Raw genomic sequence first — 26,450 nt, forward strand, 5'->3', positions numbered from 1 at the left:
GAGGGACAGAATATAAGTTATACTGAGTGACAATGAGAAGAAAAACAGGAGCTTAAATAATGTAACTAAAAATGATTACAATACAAGACAGTTATGATGGTTTTTGGTGTTATATTTTCATGAAAGAGAGATGCATAAAGTCCAACACCTGAACTGGTTTACATGATTATAATATAAAAATTATAATCAAGTCTTACAAGAAGCACCCAGAGAGGCATGCATTCAAAAGTCAGGAATTTTATGGATTTCATTAATAACTAATTATTGAATCAAATATATTTGGAAACTTATGTTTCATAAATCATTATTATTATAAAATATTCACTTTTATTTATTTATTTTTACCTCATTTCCACTTGAAATGACTATTTCTCCAGTACTTATGTCTACGTTATCTGTAGCTAAAATTGTCTTTTCTATTATTTTATCATTTGAACTTCCTTGCAACACTGGGTTTTCAATTTTGTTAACTGGCTGACGACTTGAAACAAGGGTTCCTTCTTGCTGTAATTTCTGATGTCCTTCCTGATTCTAAAGGTGAGGAAGAGCAATGATTAATATTTATTGTATATATTTATGTATGTATAATGCATATATGTATTTTATGTAATTTATATGTATAATATTTATAGCATTAATTGTAAAATTAGTTTAATTGCTGATTGTAAGATTAGTGCTATAAAGTATTATTGCTTCAAGAACAAAATCATCACTAATTTTTAACAGATTTTCCAAGGGTAACTGATAAATTAATTTACAGCAAGACAATTTAAATTATACGTACTTTTGGTCATAAAATGTTAAAAAATATAAGACTTATTGATAAACTGACCATAGATATTTAATTCGTACGTATGTTCATACAATATTGCCTACTGGTTTTGCTAGTAACTGACTAGCTTTCTCAAGACTTGCACAGTACAAAAAAATGGTAAATGCAAAAAAAGTTTTAAGAATACAAAAAATGTTAGTACCTGTTAGGTAGCTAAGGTAACACTTTCGCATGACGTCTGTATTATCTAATAAGTATCATGAACATGCGTTACATGCAAACGCGCAATATGATTATTTGCGTACTGTAGTTCTGTTGGACTGAGAGAATTAATTAGATTTTTCCAAATATCTTTCAGTATGGCCCCTTGATTTCTGCTTAGGTTGCTGCTTGTACGTAGCACTACTGCTGCCTCTTTGAATAATCGATGTCTGTAATCATTATCTACGTAGGGCATAGAGCTGTTATCCCAGTCTATAGTGTGGTTCAAAGTTGAAAAGCGATGTGCTAATCCAGAGGTGATTGTTCTGTTGTGATTTACATCACCAACATGTTCTTTCTGTCTTATTTCAAGGCTTCTCGAAGTTTGTCCAATGTAGGAAAGACCGCACATGCATGGAATATTATACACACCTGGATATTTATAAAATGAACACTGTCCTTAGGAGATCTTAGAACCTGTCTGATGCTAGTAGTTGGTTTAAATACAACCCTGATGTTATGGGCTTTTAACAATCTCACAATCTTGGTGGAAATGAACCCATAAAGGGGACGACTGCTGCTGAAATTTGCTGGGAGACTGTTCTTTCTTGCTGGTTATCTTTGTATAGAAATTTGTTGATGATGTTTCGATGATAACCATTTTGCGATAGTGTTATAGTGATTTGCGACAGTTCTGTCTGAACTTCTTCATCGTCGGAGATAAAATTTCTGACTCAAACTGTTGCAAATTGCTATAACACTATCACAAAATGGTTATCCTCGAAACATCATCAACGAATTTCTATACAAAGATAACCAGCACGAAAGAACAGTCTAACAGCAAATTTCAAGCAGTCATCCCCTTTATGGGTTCAATTTCCACCAAAATTGCGAGATTGTTAAAAGCCCATAACATCAGGGTTGTATTTAAACCAACTACTAGCATCAGACAGGTTCTAAGATCTCCTAAGGACAGTGTTCCATTTTATAAATATCCAGGTGTATATAATATTCCATGCACGTGTGGTCTTTCCTACATTGGACAAACTTCGAGAAGCCTTGAAATAAGACAGAAAAAACATGTTGGCGATAAATCACAACAGAACGATCCCCTCTGGTTTAGCACATCACTTTTCAACTTTGAACCAAATTATAGACTGGGATAACAGCTCTATGCCCTAAGTAGATAATGATTACAGACATTGATTATTCAAAGAAGCAGCAGTAGTGCTATGAACAGGCAGCAACCTAAACAGAAATCAAGGGGCCATACTGAAAGATATTTGGAAAAATCTAATTAATTCTCTCAGTCCAACAGAACTACAGTAAGTGAATAATCATATTACGTGTTTGCATGTAACGCATGTTCATGATACTTAATAGATAATACAGACATGTCACGCAAAAGTGTTACCTTAGGTACCTAAGGGGTACTAACGTTTTTTTTGTATTCTTATACCTTTTTTGCATTTACCATTTTTTTTATACTGTGCAAGCTTTGAGAAAGCTAGTCAGTTACTAGCGAAACTGTACAAACTGTAATATTGTACGAACGTACGTACGAATTAAATATCTATGGTCAGTTTATCAATAAGTCATATTTTTTACAGCAAGACAATCAGACATATTTCTGCATCTGGTGGATTGTATTTTAAGGTATACAATTTAAAAATAGAATAACAGGTAGAATAATCCATATATAAATTTGGACAGGTAGAATAATCCATACATAAATTTGGGCAGGTAGAATAATCCATATAAATATCACTAAACCATATTTTTGGTTTAGTCTTCCTTTCAAATAAAATCTTCTTTACTTCCTAAAAAACAGTCTTGCAGACCTACAATGATATCTACACAGCACAGCCGTCTTCTTCCATTTAATTCTATGTGAAGAAATGGTAAGGCGTATGGCAATTCCTGATTTGCCACACAGATGTAATTAAATGTTAAGAGATCTACCAGTCTGCCCAAAGCAGGCTAAGTTGTAGGCACAAGGAACTTTATACACTCAAGGATGTTCACGAGGATGAAGATGATCCTCAGGAAAATGGATTAAGGGTGCTAGTTGGATGTAATTTGAAAGTGGTACAGAAATTATATTTGCAGAGAACTTTTAGCTATCTTTTCTGACACACCTTGATTATAAGAGTTGTTTTACTCTGACCATGTGTGTTAGTTTCAAGAAGTGTGTATGAGATACAAAATGTTTTATAGGAGTTGTATTGCGAAGGTACATTAATTCGGTAGCAAGGGCTGTGTTAGTTTTGAAAAAATATCCCTGACTCTGTGTAATGGCAAGATTGCTTATGTAAGTACTTTCAGCACGCACGTGTATGTGTGTCATTGAAAGAGAAAGAGAGAAACAGAGTATGGGCTTCTTATAAACAGAAAAAGACAACAAACTATTTGGTTGAGTAAATAGCACATCTAGGAATGGATAGACAGTTTGTTAGTCTATTTTTGTATAGTAGTGTATTTTTGGATTATGACTGTTAAATTGTAGACACTGAATATCAACGTATTCAGTGTCTAAGCACTTAAGGCCAAATAACAAACACATCACAACATATTGGAAGTTTATTTTTCACTTGGTTAGACTATAATAAATTTAGTTTAATCTTTTATCCAAGTGTTTTATCCAAGTGTAAGCAAACAAAATTTGTGCATAAAAATATCTTCTATCGTAAGGTGGTGCAACACCAGGCAACTCGGAGCAAAGGTGGACCAATCTCTCATCACTCCTTGTCTGAGTATCTCCCATAATGCAAAGCACATCTCCTTGCAGACATGTATACTGCTAGAATGATATATTCACATAAACACAAAAAAAGATATTTATTTAACCAAATATTTCGGTCTGGAAATAGCAGACCATCTTTAGTGGTATTACAAGAACAGTTAAAAAAAATAAATAAATAAAAAAATACAAGCTAGAATACTAACAATAGATCGTTAAAAATAGAACACGCGCATGATGTTATATCACTATGTATGAAACGGAATATTTTGAAGTAGAGACATGATTGGAAAAAAAAAAAAATTAATGAGTAATCTTGATTAGACTTTCCCAGATTTTTGATATAGATATACAGTCATTACGATTCAGGTTGGGACGATGGAGCAAGGCCTCCACACTTTCCTTGAACAAACATTTGAACCTATAACAGGATCTATGTAAGAGGCGAGTCCTGGACCAAAGATGTGGTCAGTTTCAATCCCATGTTGAGCCAATCCAGACTTTTCAGGTTTGTTGTGAAGAATGGAGGATTGATGTTCTTGGATTCTTTTTTCAAGAGAACGTCCAGTCTGTCCAAAATAAGAGAGATCACAGCTGCAAGGAATTTGATAAACTCCAGGACGAGATAAAGCTGAGCGTTTGTCTTTAGGAGAAGGAAAACGAGAAGACAATTTGTTAATAGGTGAATACGTAGTTGTTAAATCATATTTCTTTAAAATTCTTGCGATAGGTTCTGAAATACCGGAGATATAAGGAATAGGCACTCGACGTATTGAAACCTTGTTGTTTTGTGGAGGATTATAAGAATTGATAAGATGTTGAGTACTTTTTTCAGAAAAGCCATTGGGTTTCATGTGGTTGGATAGTAGAAAGTTCTTTCTGTAGATAATCAAAAGTAGAACAATTAGTTTTGGCTCTTCTGATGAGGCATTTTATAATTCCTGTCTTTTGACACGGATGATGGGCTGATTCTTTAAGAATATAACGACCTGTGAAAGTTGGTTTCCTGTATACTGTAGTTGTAAGAATATTTGAAGGTGACTGGATGAGGAGACAGTCTAAAAAAGATAACTGGTTGTTTTCTTCTATTTCCATAGTAAACTTTATACGATGATGAAGGAATTAATACTGTTTAAAAAAGAAAGTAGAGTTTTTGCTGTGAGGCCAAATATATAGATGACATTAAAGATGTCATCTATATATCTTACCCAAAAAGATGGTTGAGGGAAAATAGATGAGAAGAGGACTTTTTCTAAATGTTCTAAATAAAAGTTGGCTAAAGCTGGAGAAAGAGGACTTCCCATGGCCGTTCCTTCTACTTGGCTGTAAAATTTATTTTGACATACGAAATATCCAGAGTGTATTACAAAATCAAATAGTTTTATAATGTCTAAAATTTTAAAATTACTTGCTGACATCTTTGAGGAAAGATGTCAGCAAGTAATTTTAAAGTTTCCTTTAGAGGTATATTGGTATATAAAGATTCTATATCAAAACTAACCATAAGATCTGTAGGTTGTAATGAGACATTTTTTAATTTTTCTAAGAAATCTGAGGAGTTTTTTAAAAAAGAATTAGAGTTTCCAATGTAAGATTTCAATAATTTAGCTAGATATTTGGCTATAGGGTAAGTAGGAGAATCAATACAATCTACTATTGGACAAAGAGGATAGTCAATCTTATGGATTTCTGGAAGGCGATAAAATCTAGGAGGTCTTGCAAAATGAGTTTTAAGTCTTTCAATTGTGTCTTTATCTAAACTGATGACTTCATATAAGAGAGAATTTAATTTCTTTAGTTGTCTGTTGGTTGGATTATAATCAATTTCTTGATATGTGGAGCGATCTCAAAGCAAAAGAGAAAATTTTCTTCTGTAATTTGCTGAGTCCATAACTACTGTTGCTTTTCCCTTGTCAGCTTTGGTGATAATGAGGTGATTTTTTTTTCTCAAGGACTGTAAAGATTTCATTTCAGAAGGAGATACGTTGGAAGAAGGAAGTTTGGCCTTAAGTAGAGAAGAAGCGACTTCTAGGCGAAGAGCATTAGCTTTATCACTAGTTAGATGACTGAGATTCCTTTCAATGCTAGCTAGGAAATCTAGATATGGTATCTTATTTGGAACAATAGAAAAATCATGTCCTTTTGACAGGATGAGGGTTTTGTTTTCAGTCAAAGGACGTCCGGATATATTTACAATCCAATTATCTGGAGTTATGAATGGCTTGGATGGTCTAGACGAAAGAGCTTCATATTTAAGGTTAAGATGTTGACTTAGTTTATTATAAGCATGTTGAGTAGAACATTTAGCCACATTTAGAACTGTTTGAGAAAGATGTGGATCCAAATTTGTGGAAATATAGGTACGTAGATCAGAAATGTGATGAGTGTGAATAGCAAGGTCACGTTTAGCAGCTTTAAGTTGATTACAGATTAGAGATAAACTAGTGTTCTGGTAAATATTATGAGCTCCAGGAGATTTTATTGTTTCTTTAATCTTAGCGAAATTGGGAATAATCTTGTTGTCGCAGCATTTTTTAAGAAATTGATCTTTGCTCGTAACCTACCTTGTATAACTAAAAGGTTTCCTAATTTACCGGTTATTTTGGCAGCATTTTCCCCGTGAAAGATAAGAATTTGCTGTTTTAAGGATACTTGTGACATAAGATTGAATGATACATTCATGTAAACACAAGAAAGATATTTATTTAACCAAATATTTCGGTATGGAAGTAGCAGACCATCTTCAGTGGTATTACAAGAACAGTTAAAAAAAAAAAAAAATACAAGCTAGAATACTAACAATAGATCGTTAAAAATAGACACGCCGCGTGATGTTATATCACTAAGTATGAAATGGAATATTTTGTAGTAGAGACATGATTGAAAAAAAAAAAAAAAAATTAATGAGTAATCTTGATTAGACTTTCCCAGATTTGATATAGATATACAGCCATTACGATTCAGGTTGGGACGATGGAGCAAGGCCTCCACGCTTTCCTTGAACAAATGTTCGAACCTATAACGGGATCTATGTAAGAGGCGAGTCCTGGATCAAAAGATGCTGTGGTCAGTTTCAATCCTGTGTTGAGCCAATCCAGACTTTTCAGGTTTGAAAATTAGTATTCTAACTTGTATTTTTTTTTTTTTTTAAACTGTTCTTGTAATACCACTGAAGATGGTCTGCTATTTCCAGACCAAAATATTTGGTTAAATAAATAACTTTCTTGTGTTTACGTGAATATATCATTCAATCTTATGTCACAAGTATCCTTAAAACAGCAAATGTATACTGCTATGCATTAAGGGAAGGGTCACTACCCAGATCGGTTTCAACCTTTATTGAGGTCTCGTCAGTGGGGGCAGACCTAAACATGGAGATACTAAGGCAGAAGCAATAGAAGAGGGCATATTTACTGATACAAGTTGCCAACAGGTGTACCACCTTATTATTGAATTACTCTGGATTTAGAGAAAGATGTTGGAAGTTTATTTTGCACTTGGTTAGACTATAATAAATTTAGTTTAATCCTTTATCCAAGTATAAGCAAACAAAGTTTGCACCTGAAAATATCTAGATCTGTTTCTAGATCTGTATGAACAAAAGTAATTTACAGATTTATTTGTTTAAGTTTGTGTTTTAGATTTTTCCAGATCATTCATCATCATCATCATTGACCATGGGTCCAATGCCTGTTGGTGTCTGATTGGTTTCACCATCCCTTACCATTTCCTTCTGTCAATTGCCAGGTGATTCAAATCCTGCAAACTCTTTCTGCACTACTCCTTTATATCATTTGTCCACTCTTGCCTTAGCCACCCTCTTCTGTTTATGCTATTCATTGTACCAAGCATCAAGGTTTGATCTTTCTAATGTTATCCATTCTGCAGATGTGTCCAAAAAGAAAGCGTTAGTTTTTTTTTTAATTATTCTCTGCATTAGATTCTTTTGGCAGTTTACTTTGCTACACAGTTCTTCATTTGTTACTGTTTGCACCCATCAAATTTTTAGAATCATTCTATCATATGTTCTTTCGAAAGCCAATATTTGCCTCACAAATTCTTTAACCATTACCCATTTCTCGCAACCATATAGAGTGTTTGTGAATAAGCATGTTTCCAGCAGTCTCAGCTTTATGGGAAGGCACACTGATTTATTTACTTTTCTATATCTTGTCTACTGTCTGTAGGTTTACTTTCCCTTTTGTTATCTGAGATCTTATCTCTTTTTTTTTCAGTTTAAATCATGCATCATACTGCACTGTAAGTGCATGAAGTTCCCAGCTTCTTTATTTATATATATATATATATATATAAATAAATAAAGAAATAAAAATATATATCCAGTGATCTTTATTTTTATCTTGCTTTTTTCATCCACTTCTCTCTGAATATCATTGTTTTAGATTTTTCAATGATTAATATTCAAGCCATATCTCTTTCTTTCTGCATTAACTTCAGTACTGTTCTTTCTAGTTCCTCTGCAATAATGAAAATGTCATTGGCAAATTGTAAATAATTTAATTTTATTCCTTGAAATGAAATTCCACTTATATTATGCTTCATGACATCTATTGTTCTTTCCAAAAGCAAGATAAAGATGATTAGGTACATTGAATCTCCTTGTCTCGCACCTCTTGTTGTCCAAAATCATCTTCCTATTTCTCCACAATTTCTTACAGCAGCTTCTGAATTGTCATCGATGTCTGTAATAGACACATCTGTTCAATCCATAAGATTTGAGTACAGCCCATGCCATTTTCTGATCTATACTGTCAATGCTTTCTGAAAGTCAACAAAGCATGCATAAACATTTTCATTTTTATGCAGAGCTTTCTCCACAATTATTCCTAACAATCTCTATCTCTTTTAAATCCTGCTTGCTCATCTTCTAGATTTTCTTCTATTAGTTTACTTATTCTTATGGTTAACATATGATCATAAGTACTTTTCCCACATGACTCATTATTACAGCAATCGTGGTTTTGAAGTCCAGTTTGCTTCCTTTTTTTGCGTGAATGGGTATGATCTATGCATATGATCACCTCACTACCATGTTTCAACATCCCCCAGGGATCTCATAATTTCTGGGGCTTTTATGGCTCAGATGTTTTACTGCCTTTAAAACAGCATATATAATTCACTCTCTCTCTCTGTGCTTGGTGCTGATATTTCCCTCAAATCATCAATGAATAACTTCTGCATCTCAGCATCTCTCTCTGTGTCTTATATAACTCTGAACAGTATTATGTCTGTCGCTCTCTCTCATACTTTTTCTGTGTTGATCAAGATTTCTCTGCTTCGGGTTCCATTTCATGCTATGTTTCTAATCATCTTATGTACTTCTCTTTTTCTACATTCACCATAGCATGTATTGATATCATTATGCCATTTCTGTAGCTATTGGGATTTGTCTCTTCTGACGTCTTCATTTTTCTCTGTCTTCTCTGGGACTGTTTGTTCTGTCTTGATTGAAGATACTACTTCATTGTTCCTGTCTTCCAGTTCCTTTTTCTAATGGATTTCAGTTCTTCCTCGAGCACCTTCATATACATTTTCCGTGATTTCTTAGTTCAGTGTCCTCATGTCTCTGTGACTATAAACCTGTGCCTTCACTTATTGCTTGAGTTTCAACTTGATATTAGCAATCACTAATATCAAGTTGATCTGATTCCATGTCTCTTCCTTAAAATGTTTGCTAATGATGAACTGACATTGTCCATCTATTGCTTATAAGTATCATGTTGTTTGTTCCTTCATCAGGTGACCACCATGTCCACTTCCTGCAGTCTTATTGATGCAATTTTGTGTTGCAAATTATGCTTCAAGGCAAACGTAGCATTCTTTCTCCTCTTTCACTGCTTTCTCCATATCCATCTTTGCCCATTATTCTTTCACATCCTTCATTGTCTTTTCCAATCTCTTGCAATTATTATTATATGTTTCTTTGGTACTGATTTCAAGATTATTTCCAAGTTGTTAGAGAATAACTCTATTTCTTCTTCAGTACTTTCTGAAATGAGTGAATGGACCCAGACCACTATGATGTTAAATGGTCTTGCTATTATTATTCTTTCATTTACTGGTTTGTATCCTAATAATGATTCTCTTCTTCTTTTACTAAGAAGAAATCCAACTCCTGCCTTATGTTTTATAATACTGTCAGACCCGACGATTCTCCCATCTGTCATCTCAACTGACTCTGTCTAGCACATCTCTGATAACCAAGGGTGTTGCATAAATACTGCTCCATCTCCTTGCAAAGCACATCTAGCTTTCCAGGAGTCCATAAAGTACAGGCATTCTATGTTCCTACTGAAAACTAGCATGTCTCTTTTGGTAGCTGACGTCGATTTAACTCTGATCACTCAGTTGGGTATATGGACCTTCTTTATCCAGGCAATGTCCAAGCCAGCATGTTGTACTTTGTATGTTGCTGAAGATTCAATTCATTTATTCTCACCACATTCTTGAAAACCTTGGTGCAATGAGTGACAAACCAGGATGAATGAATAACGTATTTACTCAAATATAACTTGTCCGCATGTATAACTCTCACCCCTGATTTTACTTTACGAAAAAATAAATTAAAAAGTTTCACATCTACCTCGCACATGAAAAAAAGTTTAAATGCTTTCACGTCGAGGCAATAATAACTCGCTCACCGTGGTAAACACGCCCTCCCCAACAGTTACTATACTGCAGACACAAGAAAAACAATTAGTTTTATTGTATCACTGAATAAGGTACAGAGACATCTGCAGTCTGTGTAATGTATTTGTCAATAGTGCAATTAGAGACAACTGAGATAAAAACAGCACTAACTAATGAATAACATGTACCCTCCCACAGAAACTATGCTGTATAGACTTAAGCAAAACTGTGTGTTGACCACCAAACACAGCATCTAACTAAAAACTATTGTCCAAACATTTGTCCAAATTTTCAATTACATGAAATAAGTGTTTGTTTGATTGCATTTGAAATTTTTAATGTCATTAAGACAGAATACAAAGGCTAAGTTCAAACTTAATAAATTCTACCACAAATTGTAACTAACATGCCGATAATGTGTGTGTGTGAGTCTGCCAGCCCAACGTAGAAGCAGCACACAAACAAGTAGCAATAAAATTCAGCCGAAGGGTTGAAACTTTGTGTCAGCTGAGCCTGCCTGTGCGATGTGGAAGTGGTACACAAACGATAACGAGAAGTCCCGTTGGAATGATAAATGGGAGAAACACTACCCCGATGTGAACGTGTAAAACTAAGAAATTCTAGTGAATGTTGTTATTCAGATATTTTCGAATTTGGTTGAAGAAAATCAGCATTTCAACTCAACAATCATTGGCTTGCCTTTATTGTTAAGTCGCACAATCTTTTGTTAATATCATACCAATGATATGCACATCTTCATAGCTACTCTTTCTCTACCACCCTACCACTGCTGTCCATTTCGAGATCTGCTTTCACTTCTCATTAGTCATTTGCGAAGGATTGTTCATTATGTATCACAAGTCTTGTAAATTACTGGTAATTTTTGCTTGAAATATGGAAAAACGTTCATGATACAGTGCTGGTTTTGAACTTAAAGTTATGATAAACTTAAAGATCTCATTATTCTGAAATGATAAAAGGACAAGCAAGAATGAAACTTTTTGTTTTAATTTAATTACAGAAGCATTGTTGCTAAAGATTCAAATAAATCATGTGATGAAAGTGAGAAGCCAATCACATAAATAACTTTGATAATTATAATTTAAATGCATTCATTTTATAAATAATGTGAGCAATTATAAATTGTAATGAATACTGAGGATTTAATTATAAATGTCAATTTAGTTTTTGCTTAAAAACTTTAGCTTCTGAAAATAGCTGCATATATCTTGTACCACAATTTTTTAACTTTAATTTTGGGGAAAAAAGTGTGAGTTAGATTTGAGTAAATATGGTAGTCCTAGCCAATCTCCTATTGAACTCATTAATCTATATTATCCAATCCCATCAGGCTTAATTTAAATTGTGGTAATTTGTCAAAGACAATTACAGATAAAATACTATAAGATAACAATAAAACTGCAGATAAAATAAGTAAATGAGATTTTAATAATATTGTATTGAATGCAATAAAAATAAAAAGAAACATTGAAATCCATTTAAAATTTAACACATAACAAAAGAATACCTGAAGTAACTGTGCAAGGGTAACATTATTCTGTTGAGCCACTGATACAGCATGAAGATGATCAACATCACTTAGCTGAAGGAGAGAATCGTGAAGACTGTCCAGATATGTTAGCTCTGTGCTTATTCTTAACCCCAAAACAGATGGTGACAAGCATTTTCCAATCTATTAAATAAAAATTTTGTAAAAAATTAAGTTATTAAATAATTTTCATTATTAAATGTTATATACCTAATCAAATCATTAAACAATTTACTAAACAACTTTGAATGATAAGACAAAAGCCACAAATCTGCATACAGAATACTTTACACCAGAGGGAGTGGCCGACAACACTCACATAACAAATCCTGATAAACTGAGAAAACAATTTTAAAATAAATAAATAAAAATTATAATTTAGCATTATTCTATTTATCCATTCATTCATCTTTCCTCTCATGTTAGGCTCAATGGCTTATTATATATCATATCATATTTCGGACTTTTCCTTTATCAAGAAAAAAACACATAGAAAGTGGACATGAAAAAGTCCAAATGGAAAAACTAGTTAAATTGACTTTATCCTCAGCAATAAGAAAAACATCTTTCAAGACTGCTCTGTTATAAACACTTTCAACATTGGAAGTGTTTATAACATTGGAAGTGACCATCGCAGGGTATGCAGAAAAATCCAAATAAACTGCCAAAAAGAAAGAAGAAAAATGTTTCTGAGATCAAAGCAAAACATAGATGTACACAAACTCAACATTAAAAGATATATTCCAACACAAACTAACCATTAGATTTAAACATCTTATTATAGATGACAATGCTGATCTATCAGAAAGTAATGACATTATTACTCAAAACCTTTTACAATGCTCACTTGAAATAGCTGGTAACACAGAACAGAAACGAAACAAAATCTCTGAAGAAACAAAACAGCTTATGAAGAAACCAAGAGAAATGAAACAATCAATTAACCTACAGAATAAAATTGAATACAATGAATTGTGCAAAACGATCAGAAAACGTAACACAGAAGAAATAAGAAAATTCAATTGTAAATTCATACAACAAACAATTGAAAACAACTGTGGTCTCAAAAAAGCCAAACAGCAATTGATGAAGAGCAACAAACAGATGGTTGCAGTCAAACTACAAGATGGGACCATCACCAGAGATAGATATGCTATAGCAAAAAGAGTTGAAGAATTCTACTCAATATTATATCAGGATGATGAATTAAATGAAGAAGAAGACAACTACGACACAGCTGAAGTACACAGATTCTACCAGAAGAAGTTATGTAAAGCATCCAAAGCTTCCAAAATGGAAAAGCTGCAGGTGAGGATGGTTATAGCTGAACTTCTAAAAACAGGTGGAGAAATAATCTACAAACTCATAGCAAAACTATTTACTTTATGCCTGAAGAAAAATTATGTACCAAAAACATGGAAGAAGGCTACCCTAATTCTGATACATAAAAAAGGTGAGATAGAAGACTTGACAAACTACCAACCTATCAGTCTACTATCAGTGGTCTACAAAGTGTTTACATAAGTCTTAGCTCATAGGCTTTGTGCAACTCTAGACCTAGCACAACCAAAAGAACAGGCAGGCTTTTGAAGGAGCTTTAGTACAATGGACCATATTACTTTATGCCTGAAGGAAAATGATGTACCAAAAACACGGAAGGCTACCCTAATTCTAATACATAAAAAAAGGTGAGATAGAAGACTTGATGAACTACCAACCTATCAGTCTATCAGTGGTCTACAAAGTGTTTACATAAGTCTTAGCTCATAGGCTTTGTGCGCTCTAGACCTAGCACAGCCAAAAGAAAACAGGCAGGCTTTTGAAGGAGCTTTAATACAATGGACCATATTCAAGTTGTACAGCAGATTATTGAGTAGTGTAATGAATATCAATTACCACTATGTCTTGGTTTTATTGACTATGAGAAAGCCTTTGATTCACTTAAAACTTGTACAATACTTGAAGCATTAAGAAACCAACAAGTGGAGGAGCCATACATCAGAACCATCAAATCAGCATACACCAATGCCACAGAAGTAATTCATTTCAATGGAAACAGCTCTACTGTGGAAATACAGAGGGGTATAAGACAGGGTAAACAATCTTCCCCAAATTATTCACAGCATGCCTAGAAGAAATATTCAAACTTCTTGATTGGGAAGGGAAAGGTCTGATGATAAATGGAAGATATTTAAGCCATTTACACTTTGCAAATGACATAGTTATCTTTACTTAAAGTGCACATGAATTACAGACTCGTATCCGTGAACTCTCAATTGCTAGCAAAACAGCTGGCCTAAAGATAAACCTTCAGAAGACTCAAGTTATGTTCAATAGCTATGTCCAACCAGAAATAATAAAAAATCAATAATGAGGAAATTAAACAAGTAGACCATTATATATACTTCGGATAACAGATATCAATGGAACAAAATATCATGGACGAAATTAAAAGATGCGATGTTTAGGTGGAAATCACTTGGAAAATGACATTCAATATTCAAAAGCCAACTACCATTATTCCCCAAGAGAAAAGTTTTTAACCAGTGTATTCTTCCTATACTGACATATGGTTGAAACATGGACACTGAATGCAAAAGAAATTAAAAATTAAGAACAACACAATTTAGTATGGAAAGATGCATGCTTGGTATCACAAGATTGGATCACAAAAGGAATACATGGATAAGAAATCAAACCAAAGTCTATGACATCATAGGAAGAGTGAAACATCTGAAGTGGCAATGGGCTGGGCATATTGCTCGAAGATAAGATCAACGATAGACAAAAGAAGTAATGGATTGGATTTCACGAGAGGAAAAACGACCACAATGGCAACCTAAATCACAATGGATTGATGATATCATCAGATTTGCAGGAGTAACATGGAAAAGGAGAGCCATGGACAAACAGTTTTGGAGTAATCTTGGAAAGGCCTTCATCCAGCAGTGGATCGACAATGGCTGATGATGATGATTTTGGACCCATCCAGTTTGTAGAAAGATTTTACAAACTGGGTGGGTGCAAAAGGTAACAAATGAAGAAATGTGTAGCAAAGTAAACTGCCGACTGAATCTACTGGCCATATAACTTGGTTTCTTAGAAACCTAATTACTACATAACAGAGCAGGTCCTATCTGCATTGTCTGCTATGTTATTGTAAATTGCACGTGTTTTTCTGATCAGTTTTTGACTGTTTTATGCGATGAAAAGAAGACTGGGTTTCTGCCAGGTAAAAACCCTACTATCTCTATATGAGACAACTAACTCATCTTCACTTGAAAAGATTGATAAAGGTTCTTCATGCCCTAGACAGGAGGCTCTTCTTTTATTATAATATAGTGCTTTATGCTGGTTTAGTCTTTTTTTAAGAGAAGCCAAAAGTAAGCTAAATTATATAATTTAGAAAAAATTATACATACTCAGCTTAAAATTCTTCAAACTAATTAAGGACTCAGCTTCCTCAAAATTTTCACTATATTCCTGTTCTGGTTTACAGCAACCACTTTTAGCTTTATGTTATGACTTATTGTTGTAAACAATGGCAATAGTATGGACACCCTCATTCACTCTTAAGCATTGCTAATAAATTGTGATTTTCATTGATTTATTCATCAATATATCATCTTTGGTAACAAACCTAGGCAAAAATGTCAAGTCAGCATAGCTAATATATAAATGACATTTTTTACTTTAGCCATTTTTTATGGTTGTATTGTACTTCAAATATTCTATCCAACCTTATCAGCAAAAGTTATGTTGAAGAGTGTGAGAACATTTAGTACCAGTTTTAATATAAAGAGGCACATACAATCAAGTTCAATTTTTTTTTTTTTTTTTTAAAATAACGAAACCTGTGGTGCGTTCATAATTAGAAGAAACACACGTATAAACCACAGTGAAAATTATTTAATTGTAAATATTTCATTCTAAGTATCTTAGGACATCATCAGTACAGTATTTAAACAAAAATGAGGAATAACATACAGTTAGGGCGCATGATTACAATAGAATCTCATGAAAACGTGCATAACGTGCTAAAGTAGTACAAAAAAAAAAAAAAAAAAAAAAAAAAAAAAAAAACGTTAATTATTTAACACAGTTTTGTATGATAATTTCCCATACTTTAGGAATAGTAAGAACGTCGTTGCGGTTTAGGTTTGGTCTGTGTAGTAAGGCTTCAGAACTTTCTTTGTATAAACGTTCATGTTTAAATAAAGATCTATGTAAAAGTTTAGCCTTTTCCCAATGGATCCTATGGTTTGGATTTTCAATTCTGTGTTGAGAGAGGCCAGATTTCTGCGGTTTAAGAAGACGAATGTGGTCTTGATGTTCATTTGTTTCTAGAACACCTTGAGGAAAAAATATTCACTTTTGAACCCAAACTAAAAATTTGGCTAAGATATGTCGATGACGTATTTGCAGTATGGAATCATCCCGAACCTGAATTACAACTGTTTCTAGATAAAATTAACCTTCTTCATCATCGCATCAACTTTACGTTAGAAAAAGAATCTCCACAGGGTATCTCTTTTTTTGATTTACACATCAAAAGAAAAGAAGACGGTTCCATCGCCACTTCCGTCTTTCGCAAGCCTACATTCTCAGGTCGCTACATTCAAAATTCTTCTGCTCATCATCCATCTCAGAAATCTGGCATTATTAAATCACTAGTTTCCAGAGCACACAAATTCTGCTCCTCTGAAGCATCTTTAAACCAGGAATTAGAAGTTATCAAAAATACAGCCATCCTAAATGGATATAATCCCAAAACAACTCAAAAAATCATCAGTCACTTCTGCATACATCAAACCAGACAGGAAGAAGTGCATAGGATTCCCATACCTTACGTTAAAGGCATCTCAGAACGTCTTTCTAAAATTATGAAGAAATACAATTTTGCCACTACTTACAAACCTATCAACCAAATTTACAACTTATTACCTTCTCCTAAGGACAAATTTTCACCCTTGATGTTACCTGGTGTTTATGAGATTCCATGCTCATGCAAATTATCTTACTTTGGACAGACAGGTAGATCTGTTCAGAAACGCATCTCGGAACATCAAGACCACATTCGTCTTCTTAAACCGCAGAAATCTGGCCTCTCTCAACACGGAATTGAAAATCCAAACCATAGGATCCATTGGGAAAAGGCTAAACTTTTACATAGATCTTTATTTAAACATGAACGTTTATACAAAGGAAGTTCTGAAGCCTTACTACACAGACCAAACCTAAACCGCAACGACGTTCTTACTATTCCTAAAGTATGGGAAATTATCATACAAAACTGTGTTAAATAATTAACGGTTTTTTTTTTTTTTTGTACTACTTTAGCACGTTATGCACGTTTTCTTGAGATTCTATTGTAATCATGCGCCCTAACTGTATGTTATTCCTCATTTTTGTTTAAATACTGTACTGATGATGTCCTAAGATACTTAGGATGAAATATTTACAATTAAATAATTTTCACTGTGGTTTATACGTGTGTTTCTTCTAATTAATCAAGTTCAAATCCAAAGAATAGATTTCAACCTTTTGTTACAACAAACTGATCTGATACCTGGACTCAGTGAAACCTATATAGCATGACAAGTGGGTATTTCCAGTGCTATAAACAACTTAGACCTATGATATAAATAGCTTTATTCTGACATGCCGCTGGACACAAAATGTGAAGTGGAAATTTAAAATTTGTACAGTTAAAAGTATTATACAGAATAAAAAAATATTTCATTAAACAGTGGAACTATATTTTGTAAAAAGAAAACAAATAAATATGTAATTACAATAAAATTTTCTTATTTTTGTCTTAGTTTTGTTATTATTTCAGTTTGTTTGAAAATTCCTTTGTATGATGCTTGCAATTTGGATTTGCTACTCTCTTTGATTCAATTATCTGTTTATTTAATGACTCTGATTCATGGTAAAATGTGCATTCACACACACACACACACACACACACACACACACACACACACACACACACACACACACACACACACACACACACACACACACACACACACACAGAGAGAGAGAGAGAGAGAGAGCAATAGTGCACACAATATAAACAGAGAACTTAAGGTTATGACATACTTCACTTTGACCTAGAATTTTGAAAACCTGTGCACTGGGGATAAAAAGCTTAGAATAAAATCTCCTGTTGTGCAATAAATGAATTAACATACATAACTGATTGAGAAAACAACTCAGTGAGTTTATCTGAAAGATGACTGTTAATGATTGAAAGGATGATGCACAAATGGAACAAAGATGATCAGTAACATGTTGGGACAAGTATTTTTAAGGACCTATCAAGAACAACTGAATTAATGGACATTCACGTAACCAGGAAAATTTCAGTCTAAAAACTGCACTGAGAAGGAATAAATGGATTAAGCCTATTCCACATAAATAAGAAAATAACAAGGCGCTTGTAAACCTGATCAGGCTAGGAAGTTGAACTGGTTGGTAAAGACAGCAATAGCGAAGTACCAGTAGAAATTGGTCAATCAAGCCAAGAAAAATCCTAGTGAGTTTTTTCAATATGTGAAAAGTAGAAGAAAGAATGACTATGAGAGGATGATGTTAGTTAATTACAATGATAGATTGATAACTGATGCAGAGGATATAGTTGAAGTATTTGATGAGCAGTTTATCAAGGTATTTCATCCTTAAGAAGGCAACATCATGAGAAGCTGAAGTGTAGAGAGTATGGTGGAGTAGGGACTGATGGTAAGTGAACAGAAGCGATATGAGGAATTAAGTAAACTCAATGTTGATAAGTCAGTAGTAGGACCTGACGATATACCACCACAGCACCCTTGACACACGTTTAACATGAATCTTGCAACAGCATGAGTCGTAGAGGAGTAGAAAGTGGGAAAAATTATTACACTTTCCGAGAGGGGGGGAGGGTGACATGACTGAGACTACAAATTAGATAGAGGACAATCTGTGTGTGTGTGTCAGGAATTGCTGTTAAGAAGTCAGCAAGGAATTAGATTGGGTTTACAATAGCAGTATTCTCTATGATGCTCAGCACAAATTTTAGGGAGGGAATATCCAGACGTTTCCTGTTATTGTCATGATCTCATCTCTCCACCTCATTCTCCGTATCTCTTGCTTGCTCTCTCTCTCTTTCTCTCTAGGCATCCAAATTATGGTAAGACCTGTTTATCTTTCATCCTGGTTACATGGACAGCCATTTTATTACTGTTTGGTTTTACTGGCTAACTTTTGGAATAATTTTTGTGACCTGCCTAAAGTCTGGATTTTTTTTTTTCAACCTTAAAATTAAAATAAAATACTTTTCTCCATTGTGTGTTGGCATATTATTATTATTACTACATAACACTTCCAAGGAGTCCAAAGACTCATTGAGGGAGGACACCTACTGTACCTCCATCTCCACCACTCAATCCACCAACTACAGCAAACTGCACCACCTACACCAGGGTTTCCCAAATTGTGTTCCACGGAAAGTAAATAAGTGTTCTTGAAAAATTATCAAAATGAATATGAGCCTGGAATGGTTTTAAATGCTGCAACAAGTTCAAACATGTTTGAAAATCAGGCGCTCCTCACAGCGATAGTGGGCGCTTAGCTTTACATTGAATACGAGACTGATGATACTTGACTCTAACCAAGGTGTTCCGTTAAAATTTCAGTGTTTCGTCGTAGGAAAAATTTGGGAAACGCTGATCTACGCCAATGCCATCTACTGCCCACCACTAGTATTTCACAGCCAATCACAAACATCCATGCCCACAGCAGGATTCGAATCTGCAGCCCTTTGGCTGGAGAGCGAATACATAAACCACTCTGCCAAAAAGGCTGACATATGCCGTTTTTTTCGGGTGATATGGTCATCTCAGATGGTATGGTCACTTAAACAGAATGAGAGAGGGTTTTTTAAAAGACCTCTGGGTCTTTTACCTGCCAACCTGGCAGGTAAAAGACCCAGAAGTCTTTTAAAAAACCCAGAGGAGACCTATATCTTGGTCTTCCTCTGGGTAAAAAGCCTTAGCAGACAGAAATATAAGATCTGATAACGTTGGTGTCTCTTGACAGGTACCAGACTGATTTGGAGGGAAATTGTAGATTGGAAGTTAGTAATGATGTAATTTTTTATGTAGTATTATCATATCCTGTACACCCCCCTTGAGGGTATACATCAGGAATTTGATGATGAAAAAATATATAAACAAATGAATGCTGAAAAACTGTAACAAGAAAAATAAATAAATTCATGCTAACAAATAAATGTGAAATCATGTAGCAGGCATTAGGTGTCTACAGTTAATGACAGAAGGTGATTGTTGGTGAAGATGAAGTCACCTGATGTTAAAAGACTTAAGCGGTTTCCATATGTCACTAAGCATTAGTCCTTAGTTTTTATTCAGTGATCAGCACGAAGGCCTCCATAGCTCAGCCAGTATAGACGAAGCCCTTTGGCTGGAAAGATCTGGGCTTGATTCCCGTCAATGATGTGAGGAACTTTTATCTGGTCTCTTTCGACGAAAGGTGAGTTAGCCGGTGTCATAAGAAGGTAGGGATTTTTTCATTTGGAAACTCAGGTTTTTTGTCCCCCAGAACAGGCAAACTGGTCCCATGAACACACGTCTACAGACACAGGACATCCCCAGGAATAAGGAGTAACCAACCTATTCTGTAGGATTTTGGTTCCAAATGCCTACATAGTAAAAAGTGTAGGTCTTCATGTGAGCGTAAATTAGAATAGAACAGAATCAGCATGAATGGATGACCACAACCAATTCTTCCAGAAGTCTGGAATAAAAATTTCCTTCTAAACAGAGCATGGTTGAAATGTTTCTATCAACTGATATCTTCAACATGTTCCTTCCTTCTCACCTCAACTCCACAGCTTGTCTATCCTATGTATGTATGTAGAGCATGAAATTCTATATATATTCCTGTGTACTTGTAGAGAGGTGGTATCTTTAGGAGACCTCAGGAGGATGAACATTTTGAATAAGTTGAAAAGTTACTCTGATGTTGTGATCTTTGAAAAAAATGCTGTTTTCATCAATAGGCTGCCAATATATGGAATTATAATTGAGTCTCTATGCTGTATATTATGGTTACTGAGAGAGGCAGGGTCATCATCATCATCATCATCATCAAATTCCTGCCATGTACCCTCAAGGGGTGTACAGGATATGACAGTACTACATGAAAAAATTACATCATTACTAACTTCCTATCTACAATTTTCCTCCAAATCAGTCTGTTACTTGTCAAGACTCCAACATTATCAGATCTTATATTTCTATCGTCTAAGGCACTTTGTACCGTATCAATCCACCTATATCTTGGTCTTCCTCTGGGTCGTTTTCCTGCCAACCTGGCAGAGAACACTTGTTTTGCTAATCTTTCCTCTCCCATTCTATTTAAGTGACCATACCATCTGAGATTAGCTCTGCTAACACATTCCTGGATGCTGACAATGTCAAGTTCTTTCCTAATATCCTCATTTTTAATATGATATTGCCATTGATGCCATCTGTTCACGCCTCTAATCTTTCTCAGGACTCTCATATCTGCGGTCTCTAGTCTTTGGTCAAGTGTTTTACTTCTGACCCAGCTCTCAGATCCATAAGTTAAAATTGGTTTGAACACAGTCTTGTATACAGCTAATTTAGTGTTCCGACTAATTTCTTTCTTATTCCATATGAATTTATTCAATTGACTTCCCACGATACCAGCTTTGCTGATTCTGTTGTCTATTTCTATATTTAGTTTACCATCTTCAGTAAAAATTGTGCCTAAGTAGCTGAAATGTTTTACTTGTTCCACAGGTTCTCCATTCACAACACAGTTGACATTTTCAATGATTCTGCCTATTTTCATTGTCTTTGTCTTTTTATTGCTGACCTTCATACCATATCTATTACAACAGCTATTCAATTTAGTCAGAGAATCTTGCAGACTTGTAGCGGATTTATTTAGAAGTATAACATCATCCGCATAAAGCAAAGAGCTGACATTAACATCTCCAATTTTGATATCAGGTTTAATACCACATTCCTTCATAATGTGATCCATATAGATAATGAATAACAGAGGGGATAATGTACATCCTTGTCTCACACCAGATTTAACATTAAACCATCTTCCTGTACTTCCTTCAATTCTAACTGCTGACTCACAACTCAAATAAAGACTAAGTATTGCTTGATATAATGCCCCATTGACACCATATAACTGCAGCGTATTGAATAGCTTCTCTCTTGGCACCTTGTCATATGCCTTTTCCAAATCGACAAAACTTAAATACAGATCTTTGTTATATTCCCATGCTTTCTAGACCATTTGTCGTAAAGTGAAGATCTGATCCTGACAGCCTCTATTTGGCCTGAATCCAGCTTGTTCTTCACCAAGCTTTTCTTCCACAATTTTTCTCAACCGTTTCTCAAGTATACTTGCATAGATCTTGCCAGGAACACTCAGTAGGGAAATACCTCTGTAATTCTCACATGCAGTTTTATTTCCCTTTTTATATATGGGTACTATGAGAGCTCTACTCCAATCATCGGGAATTCGTCCCTCTGTCCAGGCTTTCTGAACTATGCAGTGCAGCCACTGTAAGACTCTTATACCACCATACTTCAGCATTTCTGGTCGAATATCATCTACTCCTGCTGCCTTTCCACATTTCAAGCCTTTGATGGCTTTTTCTACTTCAAGTATGGATATGTATTCCTGACTGCATGCCTGGTCAGTGTTTTTTATCACTGTGCTGTCATCACTGCTTGTTTCATTTAGCAGTTTTTCAAAGTAATTACCCCATACTTCAAGGATATCTTTTTCTCCTGTTTTCATTTCACCTTTATCATCTCTAATTCCTTTTACAGCATTCTTTCCTCCATTCCTTAGCTTCTTCAACAACCTCCAGAATATTTTGCCACCTTCTTGATATTTATTTTCTATATTCTTGCCAAAGTCCTCCCATGACTTTTGTTTAGCTAGTTTTACACACTGTTTAGCTTTCTTACAATTGTCTCTGTATTCTGTAAGAGTAAAAGCTGACTTATTTGCCAGGAACTTTTGATATGCTTTCTTCTTTTCCTTCACTGCCTCTTTAACTTCCTGTGTCCACCAGGGAGTTCTGATTTTTTTATCTTTGCACACAACCTCACCACATGCCTCTCTGGCAGAATCAATCAATGTTTCCTTCAGAGTTTGCCACTGAATCTCCAAGGTTTGATTCCTGTACTCAAACTCTTTCATTTTCTTTTCAATAATATTTCTGTATTTTAGTCTACAGTTTACATCTGAGAGCTGCTCAACTTTTATTCGCTTTAAAACTTTCTTACATGTTATTCTTTTCAATATGAAATTCAATTTTATCCTGCTCAAGACTAAATAGTGATCACTTCCAATTTCAAATCCTCTGTACACTCTGGTGTCCTGCACCAGGGAGAAAACATCACTATCAACAATAACATAGTCAATGAGACTTTTCTTATTCCTAGCCTCTTCTCTCCATGTGAATTTGTGCACATTTTTATGTTGGAACATGGTGTTAGTAATAACCAGTCCATGTCCTGAGCAGAAATCCAACAGATATTTGCCATTATTATTAGCTTTGCTCTTTTCTCCAAATTTTCCCAAAATATTTTTGTATGTCTCACAATCATTTCCTACTCTACTATTTAGATCCCCAACAAGGACCAACTTTTCCTTTTTCATTGTGTCAGTTGCTTTTTCTAAAGCATCAAAAAATTCCTCCACTTCTACCTTAGTAGAACCTTCTGTGGGACCATAGGCACAAATAAGTCTCATTGTCCAGTTCCCCATTCTCATATTTGCCCACATTACTCTACTTGAGACTGACTGCCATTCAAGAAGATTAGCCTCGTATTTTGTGTTGAATACTATGGCTACTCCTTCTTTTCCTTGATTGTTATTGGCTGAATATAACATTTTGTATTTATTGCTCAGAAAGATCTCACCAGTTTTTGTCTTTTTTGTTTCAGTCATCCCTATTATGTCGATCTGGTACTTATCTAATTCCTCAGCTAGCTCCATTTCTTTGCCATTCAGGCTTCTTACGTTGATAGTACCGATCTTTAACTCTGGTGATGTTGAGTTGGGGTTTGTTTTCAGATTTGTTCCAGTAGCTGACTTTTCGCTGTTCGCCCTGGTTCCCTGGCGAAAACAACGGGGGCCTTGTTTAACCGGGCGACGCCCCAGCCGGCATGAAATTTTGTCATGTTGTACCATCATTTTTTATTTTGGTTTAACCAATAAGAATACAATTTGGTCGGCTAAATCCCAAATTGCCAGCCCATCCTCGTTCTTTCAGTATCAAAGTAGATACCCAACAGAGTGCACCACGAGAAGGTGAGGATTGGACATTAGGTCAGAAGCCCTGGTCGGTTCTCCGCATTCCTTTAAAGGCTATGTGGAGGTCTCCTCTCAGTTATACAGCTTTGACCCTTAAGCACCCCTCGAGAGGCAGGGTTTGAAAATAAAATCCTGAAAAACTTTCTTTTCTCTCTCTCTTTTTTTTTTTTTTTTGAATAGCCATTGAGAACAAAAAATTTCAACTCAATACCAAACTTGAGAGAGTCAAAGTTTGGTATTGAGTTGGTCTTCATTTTGTATAATAGAAATTGTTAAATTTTTTATGATGTGGATTATGCCTAATTTTTGAGAAGGGATGAGGAATGAAGATAATGTTCATATGTGTAGGCTAATGATACACCTCAAAGTAACACCATTGTCACATTTTAGTGATGAGAACATCATGAAAAGAGTTTTTCATCATTTTCAAGTTATAATGTAAATTTTACAGCAGTTTTGTAAGATTTAAGAGAATGAAGAAATTGTTGCAGACTTTTGGGAGGTCATATTTCCAAATAATAAAAAATATCATCCATATATCTCTGCCAAACCAATGGTTTTAGACTCATTTCTCTTAGCAAAGTCTTCTCAAAGTTCTCCATAAAAAGATCAGTTGAACGAGGGGAGGGAGAGAGAGAGAGAGAGAGAGAGGTGGGGGGGACTGCCCATCACAATTCCAAATTGTTGTTTGTAAAACAATATTCCACTGAAAAAAATCTGGGCTAGAGACAGTGGTCAAATAAGCTAGTGTTATAACGTGTGTTGTCGTAGTATAGGTAATATTTACTTAATATGGTTTAACTCCTTTACTTAACTATCTCTTGAATAATTTGTCCTATCTCAACAGCGCCTATAATATGTCTGTCTTTGTCTTACTATTATATACTTCAGCCCCTTAGATTATCACGTGTGCGAGTCAGATCTACAAAGAGATTGTCTCAAGGTTAAGCCAATTGGTAACAAAGCTTCTGAAGTTAACTTCTCCTAAAGTTCTGGGAAAATTTATTTGTTCCGCTGTGCCACCCAGAACCTTTAGATTGGAAAAACTTCTCAGTCAAGAAGTGAACCTTCAGATATGCACATGGTTAATCTAATCTATTTCTATAAGTTAACAATCACCAATACCTTCTTATAATCAACCATGTTTGCAGTCGTGGTCTTAATTAACAATTATCTCTCACTTAGATCTGAATAATTTATGAGTGGTGCATCGGATTCTTAGATACAGGCAACCAAATTAATAAGAGCAAAAGATTTATTTAATATAATGATCATCTTACAGAATAAAGAACTTTCAATTATCACTGTACTACTAGATTACAAAGTAAAATTAATCAGTATACACCACACAGTAATTAATACTACAAAAACATTATGTTCAAAGATTCAAAGCTCGCATTCTTAGATTATAAAACCAATAATGACTTTTAGGTGTTAATCAAGCTGTCTGAATTAGACATCTCAAAGCTCTTAAACATATCTAGCAATCAACACAAGTACAATTATAATACATAGTACATATTGTTCACAGACTACAATTAAAATATCACAGTTCTGTCTTAATTTTAGATAGCATCTCAAAACTTTATGAAGATTTATGATTCTTAAGTTACAATTACCTTCCTCTCACACATTACTTGATTAAAGGTTTACTATACCGAACTCGAGGATTCCTCATGCTTGTCCTTTTGATTCTTGGATTTCTTTCCTTCCGAACATTTTTTTCCCTCTATGTTAAGGCTAAAACTCCTGTCAGCTTAGGTTGTTGGACCTCATGGAGTCTGCATACTGATCATCTATGCCTAGAATATTCTTAGCGCGAGGCGATTCTGCATTCATAAGGCATGCTACCTGGCCACTATCTTTTCCGGGAGTTGCTCATTACTTCGAAAATCCACTATTTGTTCATCGTAGAGCTTGGAATCCGCGATCCCTCTAATCACGACCCGGCGCCTCCGACTTCTGCCACCAAGAGAGAACAGAGACTCCAGACAAAAGGCCTTTTTGTCTGGAGTCTCTGTTTTTTTTTGGGAGGGGGTTCCAGCCCTTTTATATCAACCCCAACTGGGACTCCTTGTAACCCTAAATTTTCACCCGACACATTATTCCTTTGCACTCATGGGTCTTGCCTTTTCATAGCGTCTTCCCCCAAAACT

General features: G+C 34.8%; 1 protein-coding gene across 2 annotated transcripts in view; it reads right to left on the bottom strand.

Moving 5' to 3' along the window:
* Positions 1–26,450, bottom strand: part of LOC150098544 (uncharacterized) — a 610,245-nt gene that overhangs the window by 281,965 nt on the left and 301,830 nt on the right. For both annotated transcript variants that reach the window (XM_090405300.1, XM_090405297.1), the window contains exons 20-21: positions 11,893–12,057; positions 346–531 (exon numbers count right to left, since the gene is read on the bottom strand). In XM_090405300.1, the coding sequence (XP_090261426.1) occupies positions 346–531; positions 11,893–12,057 (351 nt within the window). The remainder of the gene's footprint in view (positions 1–345; positions 532–11,892; positions 12,058–26,450) is intronic.

Source organism: Typopeltis vanoorti, chromosome 15 (genome assembly GCF_054136105.1).
Source record: "Typopeltis vanoorti isolate ZY-2024b chromosome 15, IOZ_Tvanoo_1.0, whole genome shotgun sequence".
NCBI classification, from domain to species: domain Eukaryota; kingdom Metazoa; phylum Arthropoda; class Arachnida; order Uropygi; family Thelyphonidae; genus Typopeltis; species Typopeltis vanoorti.